The following is a 25,981-nucleotide window of genomic DNA, read 5'->3' on the forward strand; positions in this document are numbered from 1 at the left end:
TGGATTAGAAAGCTTCCAAGTCTGTGGCAGATTTGGACTCTGACCAGACATGCTTAGCTCAGGCCCATGCCACACACGGACCTTTCTTTATCTCTGACATGCAACCCTGACATGTGATGTGGGAAATTACTATAATCTTTGGGAGGTGAGTTGCTATGTCAATAATTAACTAGGTGACCTTGGGGAAACCCAAAGATATGCGTGAGCCTTAGTAACTTTTGCAGAAAACAAATGAGCGGATTTGGCTGGATTGGTGGTTCTCAAAGCATGTTCTGAGGGCTGCTCCAAGAAGCCTATCCTCTAAAATTGGACAATGGTGGGCTTTTACTAATTCTTACTTTACTAACACAAGGGATTGAATTATATCAAGTTTTAGTTTTCCTCCTAGGCATTTTTCTGGAACTTTTTATGCCTCTGCCCATATGGGGTAGACATCAAAAACAACCAAAGTAGGAGAAAAAAATTCCAAACTAAATTCTAATAATAGAAAACTCAGGCATAGTCCGTTTTGCTTTTTTCTTTGCTGAGCACGCGTAAGCCCTCATATAATAAATATTCTTTGCTGATTGATTTGATTAATCAATTTGATTGATTAATTTGATCAAGATTTCATAGCGTTCCATAAAGACTACTAATTTTCCCTCTTTGCATGAGTTTAAGAACTTCTGTGTTCACGTGATCTTTAAGATCAAGTTTAAAAATGTGTGATTTGACGTATGCGTTTATTTCTTTGGTTGGCTGACTGAGTTTAATAGCAGACTGTGTTCATCAACTCCAAACTTCCCAACTTCGACAGGTCTTGACACTCACGCACCTCTCCCCCAATGCTGATACCTGAGACTCTGTGGCACAGGCTGAATTGCACAGGTGGAGGTGCTGGGGGCTGGGGTCAGCAGCCTGTGGCTCACGTCCTTCAGGCACCTGTTCTGCCCCACAGCACACCTGGCTTCTTCCGTGCTGACAGCAGCTGACTATGCTGTAAACCTGGCCCCTCCGTGCTCAGGAGACATGGTGCCCTTCCAGGCCTTCGTTGGCGGGGTCTGTTCAGCCCACTGGTCCTGGTTACAGCCTCCCCTTCCTAGCAACTTTGGTTTAGGAATGAGCATGTAACCCAATTCGGGTCAAAGAGCCTGGAAGGGGCAGGTACTGCTGCGCTGCTGGGAAAGCGTCCCTGACTTTTAACGTGCGGCCCGAGGATGGGCTGCACTCTCTCCCTTTGGATATGCCTGTGTCGGGGTGGGCCGCTATCTGGTGTTGAGGGGATGAGGTGAAGGGCATAACCAGCAGTACTGGGCACCGGATGTCATTACGGAGCTGGCTAAACTCACCTGTTCCTTGCTGGTAAGCCGGTTGACGTAGGTTCCATTTCTCTCCACAGCCTTTTTCTTGGGAAGCTCTTTTTTTGTGCACTGGGCTTAGGTTGGGAGAGACTGAGAACTACGGGGGCTGAGCATTAGGAATGTTCTTCCATCCCTGAGGGTCCCCTTGCTTCACCGGGGTTGCACCCTAAGAGGGATGGAAGAGGAGGGGGTGTAGGGCCTGTCATAAGGGTAAAATGCGGAGGAACCCCAGAAAGGGCCCTTTTTCAAGAAACTGCAAAGAAGACTCTGGCAGATTTTATGACCCCTCTTACTACGATTCAGTGATCTGTGAAGCTCCACGGGGAAAGGAGAAATCTGGTTGGGCCCGATTAGACCTCTCAGAATTCAGAGAAAATATTGCCAGGAGCCAGGGGCCAGAGACCTTAAAATAGAAGCTGGCTGAGAAGGCAGAGAAGCTCCCAGACATCCAAGTCTGACCTTGCAGTCGCAAATGGGTCCAGAGGAAAAAGAGAAGGGGTGTTTCCTGGGGAAATTGGGGGACTGCCCAGGCAGCTTGTGAAAGGCCGAGAAGGGGGACAGGACAGAAGGAAGGATCGAGCACTGTGCAGGGCTGAGGAACCTGCATAAAGAGTGTGGAAAAGTACTCTGAATAACAAAAAGGGAGTCTCAGATTACAGAGGCCTAAGAAGCAAAGTGCTAGAGACCCCACTGCTCCAGACAATGGTGTGACCTGGATCTCATACATAGAAAGCATTGTTTCAATTGTTATTGCATCCTGCGGAGTCCAAGCTTGCACTAGTGGCTGGAAGTTATGGGGGGAAGCTTTCAGCTCCAAGTAGGGGAAAGTGTTCTAGCCATCATTCCCCCATCGGTAGGATGAACTGTTGCAGGAGATAATAAGCTCCTTGGAGCCCACGTGAATACTTGGTGGGGGGAAGTGACATGATGGGCAGTTCTCAAGCACTGATTGGATGATTCAGACCCGGAAGTCTGTGATTCTAGATGATTATGATTCCTTAAAGAATCCAGACAAGGACTGTGAGATGTGCCAGGGATGCCACCTAGAATTCAAAGGAAGAGAGCTGGGGTTTCCTACGTTGCCTGGTTCCTCTTTCGCCCACCTGCCTGTGGGCCCTGGATGCCCAGCCAGGGAAGAGAAGCAGTGTGGTGATTGGCGGGGATGGATTCCAAACTCACTTCTGCCATTAACAGCTGTGTGGCCTGGGACGTTCCTTACTCTCTTTTAGTCTCAACTTCCTTATCTGTAAAATGGGTCTACTAGCTGTCTTACTGGGTCAGAAGTGCCATGTCAAAAGTACCTGTCCAGAGCAGATGCCAGTAAATGGGAGCTAATACATAAATGAACAAATTGACTGCACTGTGGCCCCCCCTGTGCAGGATTCCACCCACTGAACCAACGATACCCCAAACTGGGGCACAGCCTGGCCTCAACATCATAGAGAACCAGGGTAAAAGGAGTAGCTGTTCTTTGAGATGACAGGGCTCATCCAGAGCTTTACTTACTATATTGTTTTGTTTCATGATACAACAACCAGAGCCCCTGTGTGTCGCAGCCATAGGAAGGTAGGTTGACTCAAGAAGCTTACAATAATCCAAGCCCTGACTCCAGGGCTGTGAAAACTAGTGATGATGTCAGTGATGATTGTCATAGCTAGGTGCTGTGCTAAATGCTATATACATAACCCTATTCTTATTATTATTCGCATTTTACAGACGAGGAAGCTGAGTCATGTTTGGTTAAGTGCATTTGCTCAAGCTCACACAGAACAGAAATGAGGAGATTTTGAGTCCAGTGGTCTCAGCTTGGCCCCCTCTATTGCCCCCTCTGGTTTTACAGTTGCCTCTGTCACAAAGCTGCCCCAAGAGAGGACACCATCCCAGTACCCTTGGGCAGATCATTCAGAAAGGCTTTGGGTGGAAGCTTGGTGTTGATTTCCTCACTGCTCCTCATCCCAGGAGGCAGAGGTGGGCTTGGTGAAGCTCTCCACCTTGTTCTCCCAATGGTGGTCCATGGGAATGAATGCTTCCAGTGGTGGGCTGCAGCTCTCCCTGGGTCTTGTCTAGAGCTTCTGTGTATTGCTATAAGTGGATACTTCACAGATACTCCTCACTATGTGGGGTAGCCAAAAATTGTGCACAATTAATAGCAGCAAAAAAATTCCAGATGCTTGGGATGGCTCTGGGGAGCGTAAGTCAGGAAAAGATGAAATGTGGGTTATACGAATCTTCATCTGTTGGGGGTGAGGAAGCTTCAGCAAAATAGTAGGAAGCTCACGGGCATAACTCAAGCAAGTGCCTGGCACTGGAGACAAATCCCGGGATCTGGTCTAAGCCTTTGACCTCTTCAGATGCCCTGTCACCTCACCCCCCATTTCAGTGTCTGCAGAAGAAAATAGACCCTCAGACCTGCACCCCCAAAACCCGTTGCATTCCTCTTAACTGCATCCTCCCCCTCACTTGTCCTTTCCTTCCGATGGAGGCTCCGGGGTTAGTCCTCACACTTGTGCTTTCAATCGCTGTCCTTGTATGTCTCCTGAGCCCTTGGACCCATGTCTTCCACTTTTGCCTCCACCTTTCCCATCTACTCATCTACAGCTAAGAGCAAAGCTATCCTGCAAGACGCTGCTTTCCCCTGCAAGCCACATGCAGTCTTTCCTCCCTTCACCACCTAGACTTTTGAAAGTGTTCTAAATTTACCACTCTCTCCCGTTGTTTCGTTTTCTGTCCAGTTGTTCACCTACTAAAACGTGGCTTCTACCCGGGTACATGTCACTGCAACTATGCTGGCCTGGCAGCTGACCACCAGACCCAGTGGGCTAACTGTTGTGCTTATTCAACTCCACTTCTTGGATTTTGTTAGCGTTTGCCACGGTTAACTCTTCCTTCCTTCTGGACAACCCCCCTATGACGTTAGCCTTTGGCAATCATCCTACGTGCATTAGGGCTTGCGTTCTTTCCTTTTCCTATGTGTCCTTTACTGAGTCCTCCTTCTTTGCTGTTTCCCTGGTGGTGATCTGTGGTTGGCAGCCTCCAAATGGTTCCAGCGATCTCCCCTCCTGGTATTCACACCTTTGTGTGGTGTTCTCCCACATTGGGAGGGTTGGTCTGTGTGACTGAATATGAAAGAAGTGGTAGTATGTCAGCCTGATGTTAGGTTATAAGAGACATTACCTTGGCCACTTTCTCTATCTCAGGGGAAGCCAGTTGCCATGTCTTGAGGAGCCCTACTGAGAAGCCACATATTGGGGAAATGATACCTCCTGCCACCAGCAGCAACGTGAGTGAGCTTGAAAGCAGACCCCCTGCCCCAGTTGAACCTTCAGATGTCGGGCCCCGGCTGACAGCTTGACTATAACCTTATGAGGATCCTGAGCCAGACACACACGGCCCCCCCCGCCCCCACCTGAGCTTGTTGTTTCAAGTTGCTAAGTTTTAGGGTAATCTGTTACTCATCAAGAGTTAACTAATACATGCTTTGGAACCCTCTTTTCTCTCATCCACTCTCCACTCTCTCTAATTGCCTGGCTTGAGTGTTACCAGAATGAGAATAATTCCCACGGAGGCCCTCTGGCCCAAACCTCTTTTCCTTAGCTGTGGAGCTAAATTTCCACCTGTATTTTGATCAACTATACATCAAACTCATTATGTCCCAAGTTGAACTTAGTATTTCCACTCCATTCTTTTCCTTTTTCCTGAGTTTTACATCCTGGATACTAGCCTCATTATTAGTCTAGTCACCAAAGCTAAACACATTAAAATCAGTTTCCCTCTTTCCCCAGTTCTTCTAATTCTGCACTATAATTGCTCCTCATCTGCCTCCTCTTGTCTGTTGTTCCTAGTCCTCTTTGAGCTTAGCCCTCATTATTTCTTGCTCAGCTAACGGCCACAGCCTGGTCTTCCAGCCTCCATCCTATGCCTGAATCGTTGGTGGAGATTGCAGATCTTCACAAGTTACAACTTCGCTTAATACCTTCAAAGATTTCCCACCGCCTAAAGAATAAATTCTGAACTCCCCAGTCCAGGATCCCAGGCCTTCTGTAAGCTGCCCCACGCCATTTCTCCAATCTTTGCCCCCTCCCTTCTTCTCTTTCTCCAGACTGTCTGGGGCCTCAGCCTCAGCCCCACCAGACACACTCACGCTGCCTTTCCTCGTGTTGTTCTCTCTGTAATATCTTGTTTCCTTTTGCAATAGTCTCTCCTCCTCATCACCATACACTCATCATTGAAAGTCCAGGTGAGTAGCACCTCCTTGAATTATTTTTGATCTCCAGAGTCAATTACTTCTCCTCCCAGGCCCCCAGGACCGGTCACATTGTGCTTGAATTATTCCCTAATTCTTAGTGCTGCCCTCTCCGACCAGCTGACAAGATCTGTGGACTCAGGGATGGTAGATGCTTGAATGAATGAAGGACACTTGTTCAAGGGGATCCTTTATTTATATTTTAGTTCTTTAGGATCAATTTAGCCAAAAAAGCAGGAAGTAGGCAAAGCCACATACCCAACAGTGTGAGGGTGTGCAACTGATACATTTCAGGTAAACTCATCTTTGCCCCTCATCTCTCCCTCCTTCTCTGAGTTTGGTGCAATCTGTGTTTGCTCCCTTACAGTGCAGGGGGGTACCCAGAATCTGTGCACAGCTTGCGTGCAGGGTTGTGTTAATGATTTTCTTGCAAGTCTTGAGCTCCCAGGGAGATAGAGCTGCCCAGGGTCCACCAGGCGTTGTCTGTGCAGGGTGGGGTGAGATATCTGCTCTGAAATGGGGTGGAGAGGGGCTACCCAAGCTGCATGGGTCTGTCCCCGCTGCAGCTCCGATAAGGGCTTTGGCAGCTGTCATTTTGACACCCTGGTTCTGGCAGAGGGATGGTACAGTGGTCTTCAGGCCAGGTTACCTGGGGGTGAATTCCAACTTGCCTCTAAGATCAGTGTGAGCTTGGTTAGGTCATGCTTCCTGGGTGTTGGTTTTTCTGTGTTTATAATGAAGCAGTTGGACTCTTCAGATCCTTCTGAGTCACTGAGGCTGAGGTCTTTATAGCCTGAAGTCCATTTCAATGAAGACATCTTGAAAGAGAGGAAGGATAATTTAAACCACAAAATCAGAATGTTCAGAATGTTCAGAATCCCTCACAGTGTGAGGGATTGCTATTCCTGGTGGGGGTCTGACACAGGCACCACCTGCTTTGCTGAGTAAGCCTCATCAGACATGGTCAGGTGGCCCTGCCGGTGCAGCTTGGGCTTCTGGGACCATCTGTCAAGACACAGATTTATGGGGTGCGGCTGTGGAAGGTTTTAAACATTCCATGGGCTTGGCCTTCTTGATGATCACAGATTTCTGGAAATTGGTCTCTGACATCAGTCCTCCCAGGGGACACAGTGAGACTAAATACCAGTCCAGGTTTGTAGCATTTAGGAGGTTAAATGCCCAGTGTTCCCGGGAGTGGGCCCCAACGTGCAGCGGAAACAATATTTTAGTCAAAGGCGTAGAGTCGCTTCGGACAGGGTCTCCCTCTGCTGTTGCTGTGAGGAATGGGTTTTCCTCATCAATCAGAGCCACAAGGGAGGCTCAGGAGAAAGAACACAGGCTCCTTCATCAGGGTCCTGGTTGTGCTCTCCCAGAAAACCACACCCACCCTGAAATGGAAGTGCTGGAGTGAAATTAGGAGGGGGAAGCTACAATTTCCGTTCCGTGTCAGTGCTTTTAATGATTGTGTCTCTGAACATTCTGATTTTGTGGTTTAAATTATAAAAAGATGTTCAAGGCTCTGTCAGGAAAAATGAGAATTCTGTTCGTAAGTCAACCAAAGTCATTTGTAACTTCCCATAAGTACTAAATCATGTTTTATTCATTTGTTTCTGTTCAGTCACCCAACATCACCCAATTGGTCATCCACATACCAAAAATATATATTTTCTGATATAACTAAAAAAGAGTTTATTTTTGAAAACACAGGGGCTTCCAGGTGAATGTGGCTCTTTAGTGGTAGACATTTGGCTCCCCTCTGCCCCCATCAAAGTGCAGCATGAGAACTTTAAAAAGTGTTCACTCCAAGGACACAAGGTAAGAGCAGAGAGGAGGATTCAAGTGAAGGATGGAGGCATGGCAACTGAGTTTTCAGAACATGGGACGTTTCGAGCTACTTGCCTGCAGTAGGTTTTTCCTGTCAGCAGTGTGCCTTTCACCCTGCAAATCCCTGAGGGGCTCAGCACCCAAGGACACCAAGAACTAAAGAGCAACGGTCAGGTGCGGGGCTAAAAATGAGTGGATAGTTGAAAGTCAGTAAATAGGGACTTCCCTGGTTGCACAGTGGTTAAGAATCCGCCTACCAATGCACTGGACACGGGTTCGAGCCCTGGTCCGGGAAGATCCCACATGCCACGGAGCAACTAAGCCTGTGCACTGCAACTACTGAACCTGCGCTCTAGAGCCTACGAGCCACAACTACTGAGCCTGCGCACCTAGAGATTGTGCTCTGCAACAAGAGAAGCTGCCTCAGTGAGAAGCCCGCACACCGCAAAGAAGAGTAGCCCCCTCTGGCCGCAACCAGAGAAAGCCCGCGCGCAGCAACGAAGACCCAATGCACCCACGTCATCTGGGGACCGCCATCCCTCCTCTCTGCCCTGCCCTTCTCCTGCATCCTCAGCCAATGGAAACCAGAGGCTTATTCTCCAGATGAACTGAATGGTAGCAGTGTGTCAGGCCTTGGAAGGCTAGGCAAAGCAGAAGACAGAAGACAAGTATTAAAGTCAAACTTGTGCTGAACTGTGGGCTCTTCAGACTTTTTCTCCTCCCCGACTCTAGAATAGCAGCAGGCAGACCTATATCCCCAGGCAGGCAGCTGGAGGACTCTTTCTGGAGAGTATGAATAGCCCCAGGGAAGACCTGGACCCTAACTTATGAGGAACCAAAATTCCAATGACCTTCTGGTGAAACCTACAAGTCCTTGAAATCTCCACAGAACACGTCCAATTACTGTTGCAGTACCTTGTCCTAGGTATAAGGACAGCGCAGGGCCATGAGATATTTGAGGAAGGTGCCTACGTGACAGAGAGGGCCTAAAACAAACAGAAAAAGAGGGCTCAGAGAGAAGGTGCAGGCAATGTAGGAAGCATAGAAAACTTAAAACTAATAAACCCTCTTATTACCATCTTGAGAGATACGTGGGAATATGTTACATCTATAAAACAAGGACAGAACACAATGAAAAAATAACCAGAGCACAAAACTTTTGAAAAGAAAAACAAAGAGAACCCAAACAAAATAAAGCAAACAAAACAAAAATGATAGAATGGTTGGAAGCTAAAATCAAGCAGAACAAAAGACAAAGAAAGAGAAATAGAAGGGAAAGGCTGAGGTTCATCTACTGACCTATAGGAGTTCCAGACAGACAGAGCAAGGGGAAAAAAAGTATTGAAGATGTAGCACAAGAGAGTTTCTCAGAAATGAAGAAAACAAGTATCCAGAATGATTATATTTTAGGAAGATGGGAGGAGAGGTAGTGAGGAGGATGTCACAAGTTCATGCTTACAGCTGATCAGTCAAAAACTGCAACATGAATATTACCAAATATATGAAAGTGAATATCAGAAGAATTTGCCAGAAGAGTTGACATTTGTCTTTGGGGAGTGGAACTGGGGAGAGGAATTAGAGAAACAAATAGTTGTTTGTTATTGTTGCTTTATTAAGACACTGATTATTCCTTGACATATTAAGCTTGGTTACTTTTTTATTACTTAGACAAAAATAAAAGTGTATCTTGAAAAAAGAAACAAGGATAAAAATTAAGGAAGTACCTCCCTCCAGATGCTAATATATTAGAGAAAATCCTTCGAGTTATATAGTTGTGCATATAGGGAAAAACATATTACCACAACAGGATTATAACATGCATGCTGCTAAATAATTGATTTTTTAGGCTAAAAATATACTGGAATTGTGCACCTGCCAACAAAAATATATAGAATGCCTATATATGGAAGGCCCCCTGTTAGGTGGTACAGAGAGAATGAAGTTGTATATAGTTAAAAACTATTGTATAAAAGCTGCATGAACTTAGTGCTATGGGAGAGAAACTACATGGCTGAGCCCATCCAGGGAGGCTCCTTAGAAGTGGCTTCCAGGAAGCACTTGAAGCCACAGATGTGGAGACTTCAGTGATGGAGAGGACAAAGTGACCCAGACGATGCCAGCCCCATGCCATCCACAGCTATTGAAGCACGTGTGTGAGACTTGCTGGGCCCACATCACTCATGGTTGTAGCCCTTGTAGAGACCAAGGGACAGGAAACTCCTTGCTTGGTTACAGGGGGCTCTGTCCCTGGCTGGGAAGGAACGTGGGTGGGGTCAGGCTCCTTCCTCATCTCAGTGATGACATTCACCATGTGCCTCACCACACTAGACCCACATCCCTTTTTCCTTGCTGGGAAGTTTCCATCAATTGTCACACTGTGAGCTGCGTAATGGTGAGCCGAGCTGTCTTGAGCATGGCGAGGTCCCATCACTGGAGGTTTCCAGGGAGAGGCTGCATTAGGGCAGTGGGGATGCCAACATAATCTTCCACTTGGGATCAAGTCCCACATTCTGACCGCTTCCTTTGTCAGTTCCTTACCTATCTGTTCTCAACTTTAAAAGCTAGCCTCACTTTTCCTCTGTTTGCTTTTCCTGTGATACCTCACCTCTCTGTTCCTTCCACCTACAGTTTCTACCTGTATAATTCCCACCTGTTTTACCTGGTCCAAAAGACTACCTTGGAATGGGGTTCTGGAAACTTTGAGGCAGAGAAGACTGCACCAGGGCACACACACTGGACAGAAGCAGCACACAGGGATGTAAAACCACAAAGTTCTGAGGCTGCAATGGGAGCCCAATTATTGAGTACATGTGGGGAACCCAGGTACATGGTTCTCCTTACTGAACCGAGTGGGAGCCACTGTCATAACTAAATCACATGCGATAAGTGTTAGTTCCAGTTATTGTTTCCATCCCTTCTGTAAAAATTCCTATTGCTGTTGTAATAAATTCCCACACATTTAGTGTCTTAAAATGACACAAATTTATTACCTCATAGTATTGGAGATCAGAAGCCCCATACAGGTCTCACTGTGCTAAAATCAAAGTGTTGTCAGGGCTGGGTTCCTTTCTGGGGGCTCTGTGGGAAGATCTGTTTCCTTGCTCATTCAGGCTGTTGGCAGAGCTCAGTTCCTTGTGGCTGTAGGACTGACAGCCCCATTTCCTTGCTGGCTGTCAGCTGAGGGTTGTTCCCAGCTTCTAGAAGGCACTCACATTCCTTAGTTTCTGGCCCCCTTTCTCCGTCTTCGAAGCTGTCAAATGTGGTCCAGTCCCTCTCACCTTTGAATCTCTTCTTCTTTTGTCTCATTTCTCTCCCAGATGGGAAAATGGCTCCACTGCTCTTGCACTGGGTGTACCTGGATAGCTCTGGCTAGTATCCCTAACTTAAGGTCAGCTCATTAACAACTAAATTCCATCTGCAACCTTACTTCCCTTTTTCTATGTAACATAACACTCACAGGTCCCAGGGATTAGGACATGGGCATTGTGGGGGACCATTACTCTGCCTGCTACACTGTCCATCCTTCCACTGCATACTCTGACTTCTACAGGAGACTGGGGAGGGGAACCAAAGCACAAGAAGTTGGGCCATTTTATTTAGCCTTTCAGAGAATCCTTAGAGTAAAACTGCAATTGCGAGAAAGGTAGAAAGCTGCAGCCTATGGACCAGTGTTTCTCAAAGGATGCTCTCTGGACCAGCAGCACAGCATCACCTGTTAGAGATGCAAATCCTGCCCCCCACCACCCCAACCCTGCCACCCGACTGAATTAGAAACTCTAGGGGTGGGGCCCAGCAATCTGGGGTTTAACAAGCCCACGGGTGACTCTGATGAGACCCCCGGCCCCAGATCAACCATCCTTCCCTGCCTCACTGTGCTCTTGGGCTGGACCGTCTCTGCGTTGTGCTTAGGTTTCTTAGGCTGCCAGTGCTTCCCAGTCACTGGGGCCTCCCCGGAAGACTGGGAACTTGATTTCCTCAGAAGTCAGGCTGCTAATACTTTGCAAAGGTAACATAACCCAGAAAATCTACCAGAAGGAACTGAAAGGCCGCTGGCAGGGTCTTCTGGGAAGCCAGCTGGTCTCACAGTTCACACAGGGATGAGGGAAGTCAGGATGCAGGAGAAGAGCCTCAGAGGCGGTTCCAGTGCAGGACACAGGCCAACCTGAGCTCTGCAGCACCGGCTGCAGGGTTCTCTGTGTGGGAGGGTGTTTGAGGAGCAGGTAAAACCAGAGATTTTGACCCTGGAGAATGAGGTGGGCAGAACCCTATGGGGTTAAACATCCAGAGGATGGGGTCCTTGGACTTTTCTGAGAAATCCAGACTCCCTTTCCCTAAGTGTCACCTAAGACGTTGGGTCTTTTTCTTGACTGCACAGAGGAATCAACTTGGGGAGATTTTACACATCTTAATGCCCGGGCCGCACCTCAGGCCAATTCAATCAGAACGTCTGTGGGGGGATGGGGGTGATGGGGGGGTTGGACTCAGGCTCAGTACCCTTTTTTAAAGCTCCTCAGGTAACTTTATTGTGCTGGTGATGTTGAGAACCGCTGGTCTAACAGTGGCTCTCAATCCTGACTGCACATCAGAATCAACTGGGAAACAGCAACAGCAAACAGCAGGCGGCCTCAGTGCCCTAAACCAGCTCCTGAGGAGATCAGCCTGGGCCTTGTAGGTGTTAGAACTCAGACAGGGTTGGAGGCCGGGGTCTAATGGGCACGGGGCTGTTAATGCTGGCAGTGTGTGGTCTGAGGTTCAGCTCCACCCTCCATCTATGGGGTGGGGGGGTCTCACCTTTTAATTTCAAGGCGTGAAGCTCCCGGCCCAGCCTGGGCACATGGCAGTGCTCAGTGGATAGTCCTTTGTCTCTGTTAAACTGGCTCTTATTTTTGTCCAGCAAGGAAACGTGTAGCAGAAGAAAGGCCCTCCAATATGAGACCTGGGAGGGATCCCCGGACACAGGGGACTCAGGGAGCAGAGGTGTAGCTGCTACTCAGGACGGCTGTGGGCCTCCCCAGGGGGGTCACTCCATCTCTCTGGTCCCATGAGCTTGGGGTGTGTGTGTGTGCTTCTAGGAAGCTGGCCCTGTCTTCTTCCAAGGAAGTTTCTCCTGCCTCATAGGAGGAGTTTCAGTTTCTAGTCGCTTTATGATCAGTGTTTGGCTTTTCTCATTTTGAGCCTGCCATATGAAATACATCATTATGAAATACATCATTATGAAATACATAGTACATAATGATGTATTTCATATTTGCACTGAAGGGGGTCTCATGTCTGAACCCACCCATTGGCATGTCAATGTTTTGTTCTTGCTAAAAGAATCAGCTGGGACTCAAATGTCAGTTAAAAAAAAAAAAAAAACCGATTTGTCAACAATGATCTCAAAGTCTCCCATTTGAGGAAGGATAGGTGCCGCCCTTAATAGATGTTGGTGGGCGTGTCGAGGTCAAGGGGCTGGTCTGGGAGTGACAGGCTTGGGGCTGCTTACTGCATGGAAACCCTGGACCTCGATGATCTCATCTGTATGATGAGGTGAGAAGTCCAAGGATCATCAACATCCCCCTGGCTCTGATACCCTGAGACTGTGAAATGAGGTGAAATCTTGCTGAGTGGGAAGACGACCTGTAGCCAAGGACACGGACGTCTTTCCCCCAATCTCCGCCTAGCTTTCGCTGAAGTGCCAGGAAGTGCTCCTCCCTGGGAGTTCAAGACCTCGCTGTGTGTAACTCTTACCCAGGCAAGCATCTTCTTGCTTTTCTTTTTCAGACCATGGAACGTCAGCGCATGAATGAGCTGGAATTTATATCTGTAGGCTTGGCTGCTTTTTGGAGCTTGCTTGGATTTTGAGATATAAATTACACCTATGAGTGTGTCCTGCTCCAGGACCTGTGTTATTTATTTTTTGAGCTTGAGGATCACAGAGGATCAGATCTGGGGGGCCAGGTGAGTCTGGCCAGGGACTGTTTAAAGGCTCTATATTTCCACTGTTCTTTACCCACTCACACTGGTTCCAGTTGTTTTGAAAAAGAGCAGTGGCTCATAGATATGAGTGTGAAGCCTGGGTGAGTTGCCCTTGGCCTTGCCTTCCTCCTGGGCACAGGGTTTAGCATGCACAGGAGTGGCAGGGTGATGGGGGAGGAGAGGGCTAGGACTGGCTTTTAACATCCTAGGTCTGAAAGTGACACAATACCAAGCTCTCTATACAGGCTGCCAGTCCCCTGACGCTTCTGTTTCCATGGAAAGAAGCATAGAGACAGTTATACATTTGGGAGTACCTTTGACAACGCCTTAAATTGCCCATAAGGTACAGAGTGCGGAGGCTGGTGTATACAACCCTGGACAAAATGCGTACTGTAAATGAATAGTGCACAGAGCAATGCAGGCATGTCATGAACATATATGCAGGAAACATGCTGACAATAATTATTGTGATTATATAAAAGAGAGCAGAAGACTGCTTCACACCCACTTGAATGGCTATTACTAAAAAAAAAGGAGAATAATAGGTGTGGCCAGGATGTGGAGAAACTGGAACCCTTGTGCACTGCTGGTGGGAATGAAAAATGGTGCAGTCATTTTGGAAAACAGCAGTCCCTCAAAAAGCTAAACACAGAATTACTGTAAGATCCAGTGATTCCTCTTGTAGGTGAAGCTAAGTGAAATGTTAGACACGAAAGGACAAATTCTGTATGATTACACTTTTATGAGGTCCTAGAACAGGCAAATTCATAGAGACAGAGAGTAAAATAGACGTTGCCAGGGGCTGGGGGCAGGAGGAGTGTGGAGTTATTGTTTAGTGGGTATAGTTTCTGTTGGGATGATGAAAAAGTTCTGGGGATGGATTGGATGGTGGTGATGGTTGCATAACATTGTGAATGCACTAAATGCCACTTAAAAATGTTTAAAATGGTAAATTTTATGTGTATGGACCACAATAAAAAGGGCAAAAGCGCCAGTGGTTGAATTTGCCTCACTCACCCTCCCTCCAGGGTTGGGGTGGACTCCATCACGTCCCACCTGTGCTTCACCACGGTCCTGTTGGGGGGATGGGTGAGTAAACAGGGTGCGAGGAATTTGTCCAAGGTCTGTTATTCTCCTTTAGTTTCTCCCTAACACATACATACGTATTCTCATTTGTATGCCTGCTTACTGTTTGTCTCCCCTCCACTAGCATATGCATCCTCTCAGGGCAAGGACTTTGTGGGGTCCCTCACCCCAGTATTCCCAGTGCCTGGAACAGTGTCTGGCCCACAAGAGACGTTTATAACAAATGAAGACGCAAACTATACTCTTTGAGCTGGTGGGGGGCAGGCACAGAACATGTGCCTCTCTTCCTTCTGGCTCTGCCACCCTGTATTCGGCCTGGATGGGCGAGTGGGGACCCCATAAATGTGAAGCCTTTCATGCTCCAAACCAGGATAAATGGCCTCAGGAGAGCCGCCCCCTGAGCACTGGCACTCTTTTGGTGGCTGCAGGGCTTCCCCCTTGGAGTCACCCATTTCTAAGTGGCTGGATTCTTCCTAGCCTGCTGCCCCGCCCTGCCTTGACCCTGCCCCAGCACACCTCGGTGTCTGGACAGATGTGGCCTCTTCTCTTACTTCGCTCCCGCTGGACCCAGATTCTTTTGCCTCTCGGTCCTGGGCCCGAGTGGAAGTTCGCCCTGTCCCTCTCAGGGTAGCTGAGGGCCAGAGCCTGGGCACATTTGGGCAGGAGGTGAAAGCTGGCTCCAGGCTAACCTTCGGGCCCCTCGCAGTGGCTTTCTTCTCCCTTGGTGCTTCCTCCCCACCCTTGGAGCTCCCTGGGGCTGACATTTTACCTTCACTTTCACCCCTGTGTCCAGCACAAGGGCCTGTCCTGTCAAAGCTGATGGCAGATCAAGTTGCCCCCTGCTGACAGGGCAAGCGCTGCCGCTAACAGACCCTTGTCCCAGCCCTGGTTTTGGGGTGTGTCAGGGTTGTGGAGCTGGCCTGGGAGTGACAGGTTTGGGATCTGCTTACCTCCTAATGATCTCATCTGCTCAATGAGGTGAGAGGGTCTGAGGGTCACAAACATTCTTCCAGCTCTGACGCTCAGATCATAAAACAAGGTGAAAACATGCTGAGCAGGGGAGATGATCTGTTAGCGAAGGACACGGACACCTTTTCTCCAATCTCTGCTTGACTGACACCCTATGTTCAGGGTCACGGGGTACCACCCATTACTTTGATTTCAAAACAGCTCAAAGAGACTCATCTTTTCTCGATCCTGGTCCCCAGTCCCCAGTTTAATTTCCTTCTATGACATCACTATCTACCTATCACTCAGATTCAGAACCTCAGAGCGGACTTTGCTTCTAGTTTTCCTTCAGCCCTTCCCAGGTCAGCAGAAGCCCTGAAGTTCCCACTTCCTGGCGTTGCCCTCATCTGCCTCCTCTTTATCACCCCTGTGTCTGTGGCCGACCCCAGGGCTGCCTGCTTATCCTCTGATGTGTGCCATCGACTGCCAGCTGACCTCCTCGCCTCTCACCCCTCCACCTGCCGCTCCAGATGCCACACTACAGCCAGGGGGTCGTTCAGAGATATGGACTAAACCATACCACTTTCCAGTGTAAAGGTCAACAGTTCCTGCAGGTACACAGGGCTCTGGGACAATAGCATGCTGGCTGGTAAATGTTTAACAACAGCCGTGCAGGACGAGAGCCCTTATTTGTAGCAAAATTCAATGTATGTACACCAGGTAGGTGAATGTCACGGGAATGTGGTTAATAGGTACTCCAAACTGCTGAGCTCAACTGCAATATTAGATTTGTAAATGGTGCCTAGTACATCCCCATAACCCCTGTGGGTGGTATGACCTCTTACTTCCTAATTAAAATGATCCCTTTATCACTCCTCTCTCAACGCTAACTCTGTCTTGTTTTTTAAATCTAGTTCACTCTATACCAGCAATTTTCATTATTTCCCAGGGGTGGAGATGTTTCCATGGTGATGCTGGGAATGGTGCAGGTACCCTCAACTCTGACCTACCTAAGGGACTTGTTGGTGGGAGACTTTATCCTGGGATCAATGGGTCGGAAGCAGGAGTTGTAACCTCTACTTCTATCTCTTCCCCACACTTCAGTGCAAAAGAAAGTTGCAGAAAGCAGAAGTGAGGTGAGTGGAGAAGGACCTCATGTGGCTTTTTACCCCCTAATAAACCACTTCACCAAATGCTTATATGATTGTTCTGATCAGCATGGCAGCATGCCAGAAATTCTCACAGAGAGAGAGAGAGAGAGAGAGAGAGAGAGAGGAGAACAAGAACATCAATGCGCCATCTCTCTGCTTCCCTTAGAACACAGCTTCTGAGTGAGGGGCTGCATTTGTTGTCTCTTTGGTGTGTGGCATGAGGAGAAAGCTATCCCACCCCTACCACTGTTGATTTGTAGAAATTGTATAGTTATATGGTTAATATAGTCAATGCATGTTGACAAACTGGATACTTTGGTGCCAAAGATTGGCTTTTCTGAGTCATCCATAGCCGACCTTGGTATTTAGCAATTTAGTATAGAGCGCCTGTGGTGTGCCTGCCCCTGGGGATGCAGAGATGAATGACATTCCTTGTTATGTTCCAGGAGTTTCTGGTGTGGGAGCTCAGAACTGGGGGAGGCAGGCAAGAATCCTGATTCAGGGAATGCATTTCATAGACACTGCCTCTGTAGGCAAGTTTAGATGTCCACGACTGCATGGGAACCCTTCCTTAGCAAGTCCCTGGCAACGAATTGAGGGTTGGGTTGTAGAATTAGACATGGACTCCACTTTGTCCTTTATAGCCCAGGGCCCCCTCTGCCCACCGAGAGACAGATCTCCATTCAGTTCCTAGGTCCATGATCCTCAAGGAGAGAGCTTTAAAAGGTTTTTGAAAATCGAGGCACAACCAATACACAGTACCATGGAAGATTTTAATCTTTCAGTTTGGAGAATTTTGATAATCATATATATCTATGTAACTACCACTCAAAACAAAGGCTAGAACATTTTCAATCTCCAAGCGAGCTCCCTGTACCCCCCTGCAATCAACCACCCAACCACTGTGTTCTTACTTTTGTGTGTTAAAGATTAGTTTTGACTATTCTAGATTTAATATAAATGGAATCATAAGGTATGTATCCTTTGTGTCTGGCTTCTTAAAAATTTAAGATTCTTCCATTTGGGTTTTTATATCTGTTTTTATTATACCATAATTCATTTACCCATTCATCTGTTATTTCCAGGTTTTAACTGACTATTATGAAGAAAGGTGCTATGAACATTGAAGTACAGTTCTCTTTTGTAGACACAGGTATTTATTTCTTGTGGTAAATACCTATGAGTAGAATTGCTGAGTCATAGGGTAGATGTATGTTTACCTTTATAGAAACTAACAAACAATTCTCTTTAGTGGCAATCTACACTTACAGTTGTGGTGGAGAACTCTGGCTGGGTCTGATTTTAGCCAGATGTGAAATAGAATGTCATCATGGAGAGTTTTAACTCACCCTTTTATTTATTTATTTATTTATTTATTTATTTATTAGTTTTGGCTGTGTTGGGTCTTCGTTGCTGTGTGTGGGCTTTCTCTAGTTGCAGCGAGCGGGGGCTACTCTTCGTTGCGGTGCGCGGGCTTCTCACTGTGGTGGCTTCTCTTGTTGCAGAGTACGGGCTCTAGAGCGCAGGGGCTTCAGTAGATGCGGCGCGCGGGCTCAGTAGTTGTGGCTCGTGGGCTCTAGAGCGCAGGCTCAGTAGTTGTGGCGCATGGGCTTAGTTGCCCCGCGGCATGTGGGATCTTCCTGGACCAGGGCTTGAACCCGTGTCTCCTGCATTGGCAGGCGGATTCTTAACCACTGCGCCACCAGGGAAGCCCTTAACTCACACTTGTTTGGCATTTTCACACTATCCTCCTGATGCTCACAGCCTACCCTACCTTCAGGTTTGAGGATATCTTGTTTACAGACCAAGAACCCAATGCTCATAGAGAGTGAGTACCTTGTCCAGTCAGCCAGGTGATACCTGGCACCTCTGGCATTCCAGCCCAGCTCTGGCTGTGTGGTATAATCAAAAATAGACTTTTGATCTTTGTCCCTGGGTCCTGACACAGAGCTCCTAAAACCTTAGGAATTTCCTGAGCGTTTTTTATTATTCATAACAAGCCCCTTTCAACCACACCAGAATTTATGCTAATGAGTTGACCACACCAGAATTTATGCTAATGAGTTGACCACACCAGGATTTATGCTAATGAGTTGATTCTTGGCAGCCCCTACAGAGCTTCAGGATGGGGATTGGTTGCCAGGGGAACCAACCACTTGATTAGAAGGTTACAACTTTCAGCTTCACCTTCTGACCTTTGAGTAGGGTAGAGGGTCTGGGGATTGACTTCAATCACCAATGGCCATGATTTAATCCATCATACATCATAAAATTGTACTTGTAAGTAGAGTTGACTCCTTCTAGCAAATTATAAACCTGAGGGGGTCATGGGAACCCTGAATTTGTAGTCAGCCAGGCAGAAGGGCAGGTCTGGGGACTTCGTTTGCAACTGGTATCTAAAGTGGGGACAGTCTTGTGGGACTGAGCCCTTAATCTGTGGGATATGCATCGGCTCTGGGTAGTTAGTGTCAGAATTGAATTGAACTGTTGGACCCTCAGTTAGTATTAATGAATCAGAGACCTGGTGTTGGAACGATGTATGTGACCTCAGTTAAAACCATGCAGGCTGACTCTTAGCTGCCCCCTCCCACTGCCCCTCTGTTTTCTTTGGGCACATAGTACTAGGTTGCCCTTTAAACAGTGGGACCTGCGGGTGTTAGAACTGAAGAGTGACGAGAGCCCTCCTCTGAGCCATGTGAATGTGCTGATGCTTGTGTTAAAACAGCAGAATCATGACGTGAGCAGACATCTCCAGGGATTTGCCAGATACAATTTATCAAGCTTCTCAGGACAGACACTTACCAAGACTGAATTCCAGAATGTGTCACAGAGATAAGGAGGGGAAGCAGACAACATAAATTGCCAACTGTGAGTTGACAGAGATGACACGGAGAAGAAGTCTTATAAGAATACTTTAATGGAAATAGAAATGTCATCAGTGAACAAGACTAAATGGCAATGGAGTCGTATTTAGGGACATTTTATGAGTTTTATTAAGTTTTGTGCATTTTAAAATGCTAATAATGGGAAAAGAGGGATAAGATTTTTGTCTCTCATTATTATTTATACATAATAAAAATATCCATTAACGTTGTTGGGACTATTTGCTAGTTTTATCTTTTTCAGAAGTGATGTCTTCCCAGAGTGTCTAAGACTTCTTCTCTCATACTGAGTTGTTGAACCTGGAGTACATTGCAGTTTAGACTCTGAAGCTGACTTTATCACGAGGATATCTGGGTACTGACACTAAGCTGTGAAGACAACCCTTCCCATTACCTGTGCATGAAAGCCGCTGGAAACTCCTGATGCCTTGAGGCTACGCAGCTGCGTGAGCACATACTGTGGAGAACCACGCAATGCAGAACTTTCAGTTCCATGCGTTTTTGCAGGAAGTGACCCCGCACATCATCTCTTTTCACCACTCGTTAGGAGAGGAGAAGCTCAGTTCTGGAGAGGTGAAACACTTGCTTAAGTCCAGCTGGTCACTGGCAGGGGTGGGAGGAGAATGCCATCTCCTTGGACTTTCGCTGCTGTGCGGGATGCAGTTTGTGGGGCAATGCCTCACCTTTGAGAGAAAGGAAAGAAAGAGAGAGTGATGTCTTAGGAAAATAAAAGCTCCAATCTATTGAGCATTTACCATGTGTCAGGACTCTGTCAATGCTTTACGCATCCACAACCCTAAGGAGAGAAGACTGAGCCTGGGAAAGGCGAAGTGAGCTCTCCAAGGTCAGAGGTCAAGCGAGTGGGCATCTGCCATGTGATCTGTCTGTACAGCAGCCCAGGGTTGTAAATGCTGCCCTCCCCCTGGTTCAGAGTCTCACTTATCCTCATTGTCCAGATGATGACATGATTTGGGTCTTCCTGGCCTCAGTATTCCAGAATCTGTTGTCAGCTCATTTTTAGGCTGGTCCCTGATCACCCAAGGACCACTTGCCAGTTGTCCTTGCGGAGGAAGCTCAGGCTCACCCTGAATCATGCACCTTTATTTTCTCGGGTTTTTGCTGAAGCTCTGAAAAGGGGATGGGACACACGGAACACGACTGTTCCAGGGTGACTGTGTTCAAGCCCACCTTTTACACACCTCCAGCGTCGGCAGCCTCCTCTTGGTCTGTCCATGGCTCTGTTTTCCAGTGGCTGAAGGAACACGTGCCGTCTGTTTTGTTACATGTTCTGTGTCTTCCCAGAGCCCCCGTGCCACGCGCAGGCCTGGGAACTGCGTAGTCCCCCAGACACAGAGAAGTCTTCCAGCCACAGGCAGACAGCCTAGGAAGGGAACATCCCTGGCCCAGCAATGAGCCCTTCTAGTTCCTGGAGCCAGGAATCAGAGCAAACCTGCTTTTAATAAGGCTTTCCTGGCCTTGGCTTTAAATCTGCAATCTGGGGAGAGAAAGAGTTGGATCCACAAGGACTTGGAGGCCAGAGCAAGTATTTGGTGAGGCTTTCACATTTCACACGTGCTCCCTTTGCACGAGCCCCACCTTCCATCTAACACCCTGACCAGGAGCCTGGGGGTGGGCTCATCTTCCACACCCAATTGTTTCCTTGCCTTCTTAATAGCACTTTGATCCATTCCCTTCTCAGCACACTCACTGCTCCTGCCTCAGCTTAGGCACTAATCATTTCTCACCTCGATGACTGAAATGGCCTCAGATAGGGTCCCCTGTGGCCTGTATTCCCTGCTCCCTCTTGTCCTGGGTGTCTTGCCCTCTTTACTCATGCAGCGAGAGTTCTTAGGTTGGAAGCAACAAGGACCTATTCTAGTAACTTAAACAGAAGAGGATACATTGGAAGGATGCAAGCTTGTCCAGGGGTTGGAAGGGAGGGCTGGTAGGCCAGGCCTGGAGCAGGCAGATAGATGTCCAGGGTCTCACTGGAGAGAACAAACCCACCTCCCCTGACTTTACTTTTGCAAATCAAATGTCCATTACAGTTGCCAACTTTCAGATAGTGTCTGGGGGAGGGAGCAGAGCCTGGCTGAGGACATGACTTCCCAGGGCCCTGAGTGAAGGATTTGGGAGTAAGGGAATGAGGTGATGGGCAGTGTCTTTGGGAGTAAAATGAAATCAAAGCTCAGAGGGCCATGCAAACCATTCATCAACTGGAAGAAGTGAGGCAGGGAGAGAGAGGGAGGGAGGAAGGAAGGATAGGAAGGAGGGAGAGAGAGGAGACAAAGAAGGCAAAAAGATTAATGCGAAAGGAAGGAAAGAGGGGAGTAGAGTGGAGAAAAGAGGAGCTCTGAAACTTGAGACAGTGGCTAGAACCCAGGAAGCCTGGCCAGGCATCAGGAGGTTTGAAGCAGAGGGTGGGAGGTGGCCCCAGGGGAAATCCTTTGAGCTGCAGGGAGGGGCCTCTGGAGCACTGGGTGGGGGATTTGAGGCCTCGGGTGTGGATAAGAAGAGATTCTCTAAGGACACCCACCCAGAGCCACGCTGGGCATAAGGGGAGCAGGAGGAGTGAGTCACAGGCCTGTCCTCAGCGCCCACAGGGTGGCAGGGACCCCGAGACCAGCCAAGAGATTCGAGAGCAACCGAGGACAGGACAGGATGCAAAGAGCTAAGTCTGTTGAGCCCTACATTGTTCTCGGTCCTCTGCAAGGTGGGCATCCCCGAACCTCCTCACAGGTGAGGACGAGCAGACCCAGAGGGCTCGAGAGCCTTCCTCAACACCCACAGCTAAGACAGCAGCACCACTGGGGGCTGGGCGCAGGGGCGTCTGCTCCCGCCGGCACTGTGCTTTCCTCCACACTACGTGTGCAGCCTCTGAACGCCGCTGATCCGGATCTGAGGCTCAGGGAGGCCGAGGCAGGAGGTGGAGAGCGCAGCTTCGCGGTTAAGGGGGCGTTTGTGCTGGGCAGGGGTGCACTGCATCGAGGCAGCCGTCCCCTCCCCGGCCCAGGTGCGCCCGGCTCCTTCTCAGAAACCCCTTCTCTGCAGGTGGGTGTGCAGCAAGGAAGTGGTGGGGGCGTCCTTACCTCCCCCAAGCTGGCCTTTCAGTGTCACCAGGCTGCTCCCTCCCAGGTTTCAGCACATTGCCCAGCCGTTGATTGCTCCAGGGCCTGCAGGAATGGGTCCCATGACCTGGCTGTTTTCTCAACCCAGGGCGGTCACAAGGGGTTGTTTTGTTTTCCGCTGCCGCTATTAACTCAAACCGTGCTGTGTGGCATCTCATTTTGGCTTTCAAGCACCTGTTTTATCCCACCCCCCAGGCTTGCCTCCATCGTCATACCTTTCAATATGCCATCTGGAAGTCCTATAACCATTCTGAAAGACAAGGGACCTTGTTCTTTGGAATTCTCTGCTCCTTTCCTAATTAGGAGTCAGTGGATTGAACATAAGCGAGCCCTTAGATCTATTGGAAATGCCAAGTTCAGATGATTCTGAATTTTCACTTAGATATTTTCTCGGTCTTGGCCCAGCCTTACAAATAAATAAGCGTTTGAACGTTACCCAGTTACTTGGTTTGATATGGTTGGATAGAAGACCTGTCTCTCACAATTGATAATTCAGGCCTCAGTGTGGCTTCGGTGAATTCTTTGATTTGACTATGGCTCTGATTAATCAGAGAATTGTATGCTTTCTTCCTTTTGGAAAGATCCTTCCCACGGCCCAACTTTACATGTGTGAATGTAAAAATGAAACTGGACTTGGTGACACAGAGCATCGTCACTCCCACAGCTGGTGAGGGACGTTTCTCCTGGGGTCTCTGCTCCACGCAGGAAGGAGAGCTGCAGCTCTGGGGACTAGAGCCAGGAGTAGTGACCCTCATGGTCACACACTCACTGGGGTGGCAATTTGAGCAAAGCCTTTGCACGTGGAAGATGACCATGAACTGCAGTGGGTGGAGCTAGGACCCCACATTGGTGGGGTGGGGGGCACAGAGGGACCCTGCTGGCCTGGGGGCTGGAGGTTGTCTCTGACCCTGTGGGGCTGTGGGTTCCACCAGCCCGTACTGTGGCAGCATCGCCACAGACACAGAGGTCATCGCTTGTATTTTATGATCGCTCACATTTTGTCCATGGGTCCCCCCAGTGTGTGGAGTAAGTTCTGCCTGGCTGATTCTCCTGCTCTTGTTTTCTATATCTGCTTACTTTAAGGGAGTGAGAAGAACTGGCCACAAACAGTGGGTGCGTTTCAAGCGCCATCCTGGGCGGGCGGGAGGACAGGCCACTTTCACACAGGTGCAATTTTTGTTTTATTTTTTATTTTTATTTATTTATGGCTGTGTTGGGTCTTTGTTTCTGTGCGAGGGCTGTCTCTAGTTGTGGCAAGCGGGGGCTACTCTTCATCGCGGTGCATGGGCCTCTCACTATCGCGGCCTCTCTTGTTGCGGAGCACAGGCTCCAGACGCGCAGGCTTAGTAGTTGTGGCTCACGGGCCCAGTTGCTCCGCGGCAGGTGGGATCCTCCCAGACCAGGGCTCGAACCCGTGTCCCCTGCATTGGCAGGCAGATTCTCAACCACTGCACCACCAGGGAAGCCCCCACACAGGTGCAATTTTAAGTTTCATTCCTAGGCCAAGGCCTTGGCCCGTCCTCCACTGCTTCTGGTCTTCTTCTTCCTGGCCCATCAGCAGGGACCGAGACTTTCCTCCGCATTTTAAAGGTCCACACCCTGCAGACTGTGCTGCTGATTTTTCACCCCATCTCACGCCCCAAATCTTTTCTTCTCTCCTCTTCCTGTAACCATATTGCTTTTACAAACCCCGGCACCAATGTTGTGCTCACTCAAGGCACATTGAGAAACTAAAGGGCCACCTGTAGACAAATTGGCCTGATGTGGATGGAGCCAGGCCTAGAGCTGAGATCTGGATGCATCATACGTAAGCATGTATGGGAAAGTGGAAAAGCACCTTTAGGTAAAAGAGGAACTTCATTCCCTGAAGAACTGGGAGAGAGATGGGGGGCCAGATCCCAGTTATAGAGCCCCAGACATGGCTGGGGACCACGGTGGGCCCAGGCCTTATCTCTAAGGCAGGATAAGAGCTGTGGTTATCCAAAACGCTCCTCTTCCCCAATTCATTCACCTCATTATGAAGATGCGGCTAATCTGATCTCGGCCTTTGTTTTCATCTAACAGTCTAGGAACGTAGGTGAAGCCCACCGTTTTTCTTAGTGCTGTCCTTTTTATTAATTGACATTTACTCATCATCCCTGGAGGCTGGAAGAGCAGAGTTCATCAGAGGCAAAACCACTCTCTGCTAGCAAGACCGGGTGGATCTAGTTAACTGAAATGTACTTGTCTATGTCTATGTATAAACAGACATTTATGTCTAGATGGGAACATGTCACTGCAAAAACAGGACCACGGTGCCAGATCTGAAGTTAGAGTTCATCCTTGTCTCACATAAGCAGGAGGAGCCAGCATGTTCCCATCAATCAAACATCTCACAGCTTCCCTTACCTGCTCTAATTGGACATGCAATACTTTCTATTTTTTTTTTTAAGTTTTATTGAAGTATAGTCAATTTACAATGTTGTGTTAATTTCTGCTATACAGTAAAGAGGTTCAGTTATATATATATTCTTTTTCATATTCTTTTCCAATATGGTTTATCACAGGATACTGAATATAGTTCTCTGCGCTATACAGTAAGACCTTGCTGTTTATCCATCTTATATATAATAGTTTGCATCTGCTAATCCCAAACTCCCAATCCATCCCTCCTCCACCCCCCCGCCCCCTTGGCAACCACAATCTGTTCTCTAGGACATGGAATTCTTACAGTTACTCCCCTTAGGAAAAGTGACTTCTGTGTACAACATCCAGCTCTGAGGGGGGAACAAAGTCTCTTGCTTTGCAGAACACGTAGAATGCATTGTATCCAACACACAAGAATGTTTTGGAAATGATAGATATGAGAAATGTCAGAAATTATTATTACTATTATTATTATTATGCCTACATGTACGTATATAGAGACCCTAGCTTTCATCCTAAAATGCATTGACTTTTAAGTACGTATAACCAAAAACTATCTGGGCCTGCTTGCCTTGGCGTGAAGGTCCAGTCTTAGCACTGTGATGAATCAAAAGAAATGCAGTTTCAACTCCAAAAGCATTTCAGAGTAACAGAAGACTTGAAGCCTTTTGGTGGGCTAGCATATGGGAAACACAAAACACAGCATAAGGTCTCACAAAATCTTCAGGAGTGTTTCATTGCGGTCCTTGCCATCACGGTTTCTCCCTCAGCCCCTCTCACAAACCACGGTCCCTCTTCTGGTCTCTCCTAAAATCTCTGGCCCACCCCTCTTTCACAACCACTTTGCACCTCCACAGCTACTGTGCTGGTCCCCTGGCTGAATACATAAACGATTCAGGATCCTGCTCCCATTCACGCTGCCAATAAAAGTGAAATACAGGAAAGGTTATGAACACTTTATGCCATATTTTTATCTTTGTGACATATATTGCAAAACCCAGGCAAGTTGGGTCCA

The 25,981-nt window shown here is 48.1% G+C and overlaps 1 protein-coding gene across 1 annotated transcript in view; it reads left to right on the top strand.

Annotated features, from left to right (window-relative positions):
- The window catches only part of LOC309604697 (uncharacterized protein), a 95,786-nt gene that overhangs the window by 587 nt on the left and 69,218 nt on the right, over nucleotides 1-25,981 (top strand). The window contains exons 2-4 of the mRNA XM_082339672.1: nucleotides 16,349-16,388; nucleotides 16,504-16,535; nucleotides 17,636-24,036. Of these exons, the coding sequence (XP_082195798.1) occupies nucleotides 16,349-16,388; nucleotides 16,504-16,535; nucleotides 17,636-17,677 (114 nt within the window). The 3' untranslated portion in view covers nucleotides 17,678-24,036. The remainder of the gene's footprint in view (nucleotides 1-16,348; nucleotides 16,389-16,503; nucleotides 16,536-17,635; nucleotides 24,037-25,981) is intronic.

The sequence above is a fragment of the Balaenoptera borealis genome, assembly GCF_965194805.1.
Source record: "Balaenoptera borealis genome assembly, chromosome: 10".
NCBI classification, from domain to species: Eukaryota; Metazoa; Chordata; class Mammalia; order Artiodactyla; family Balaenopteridae; genus Balaenoptera; species Balaenoptera borealis.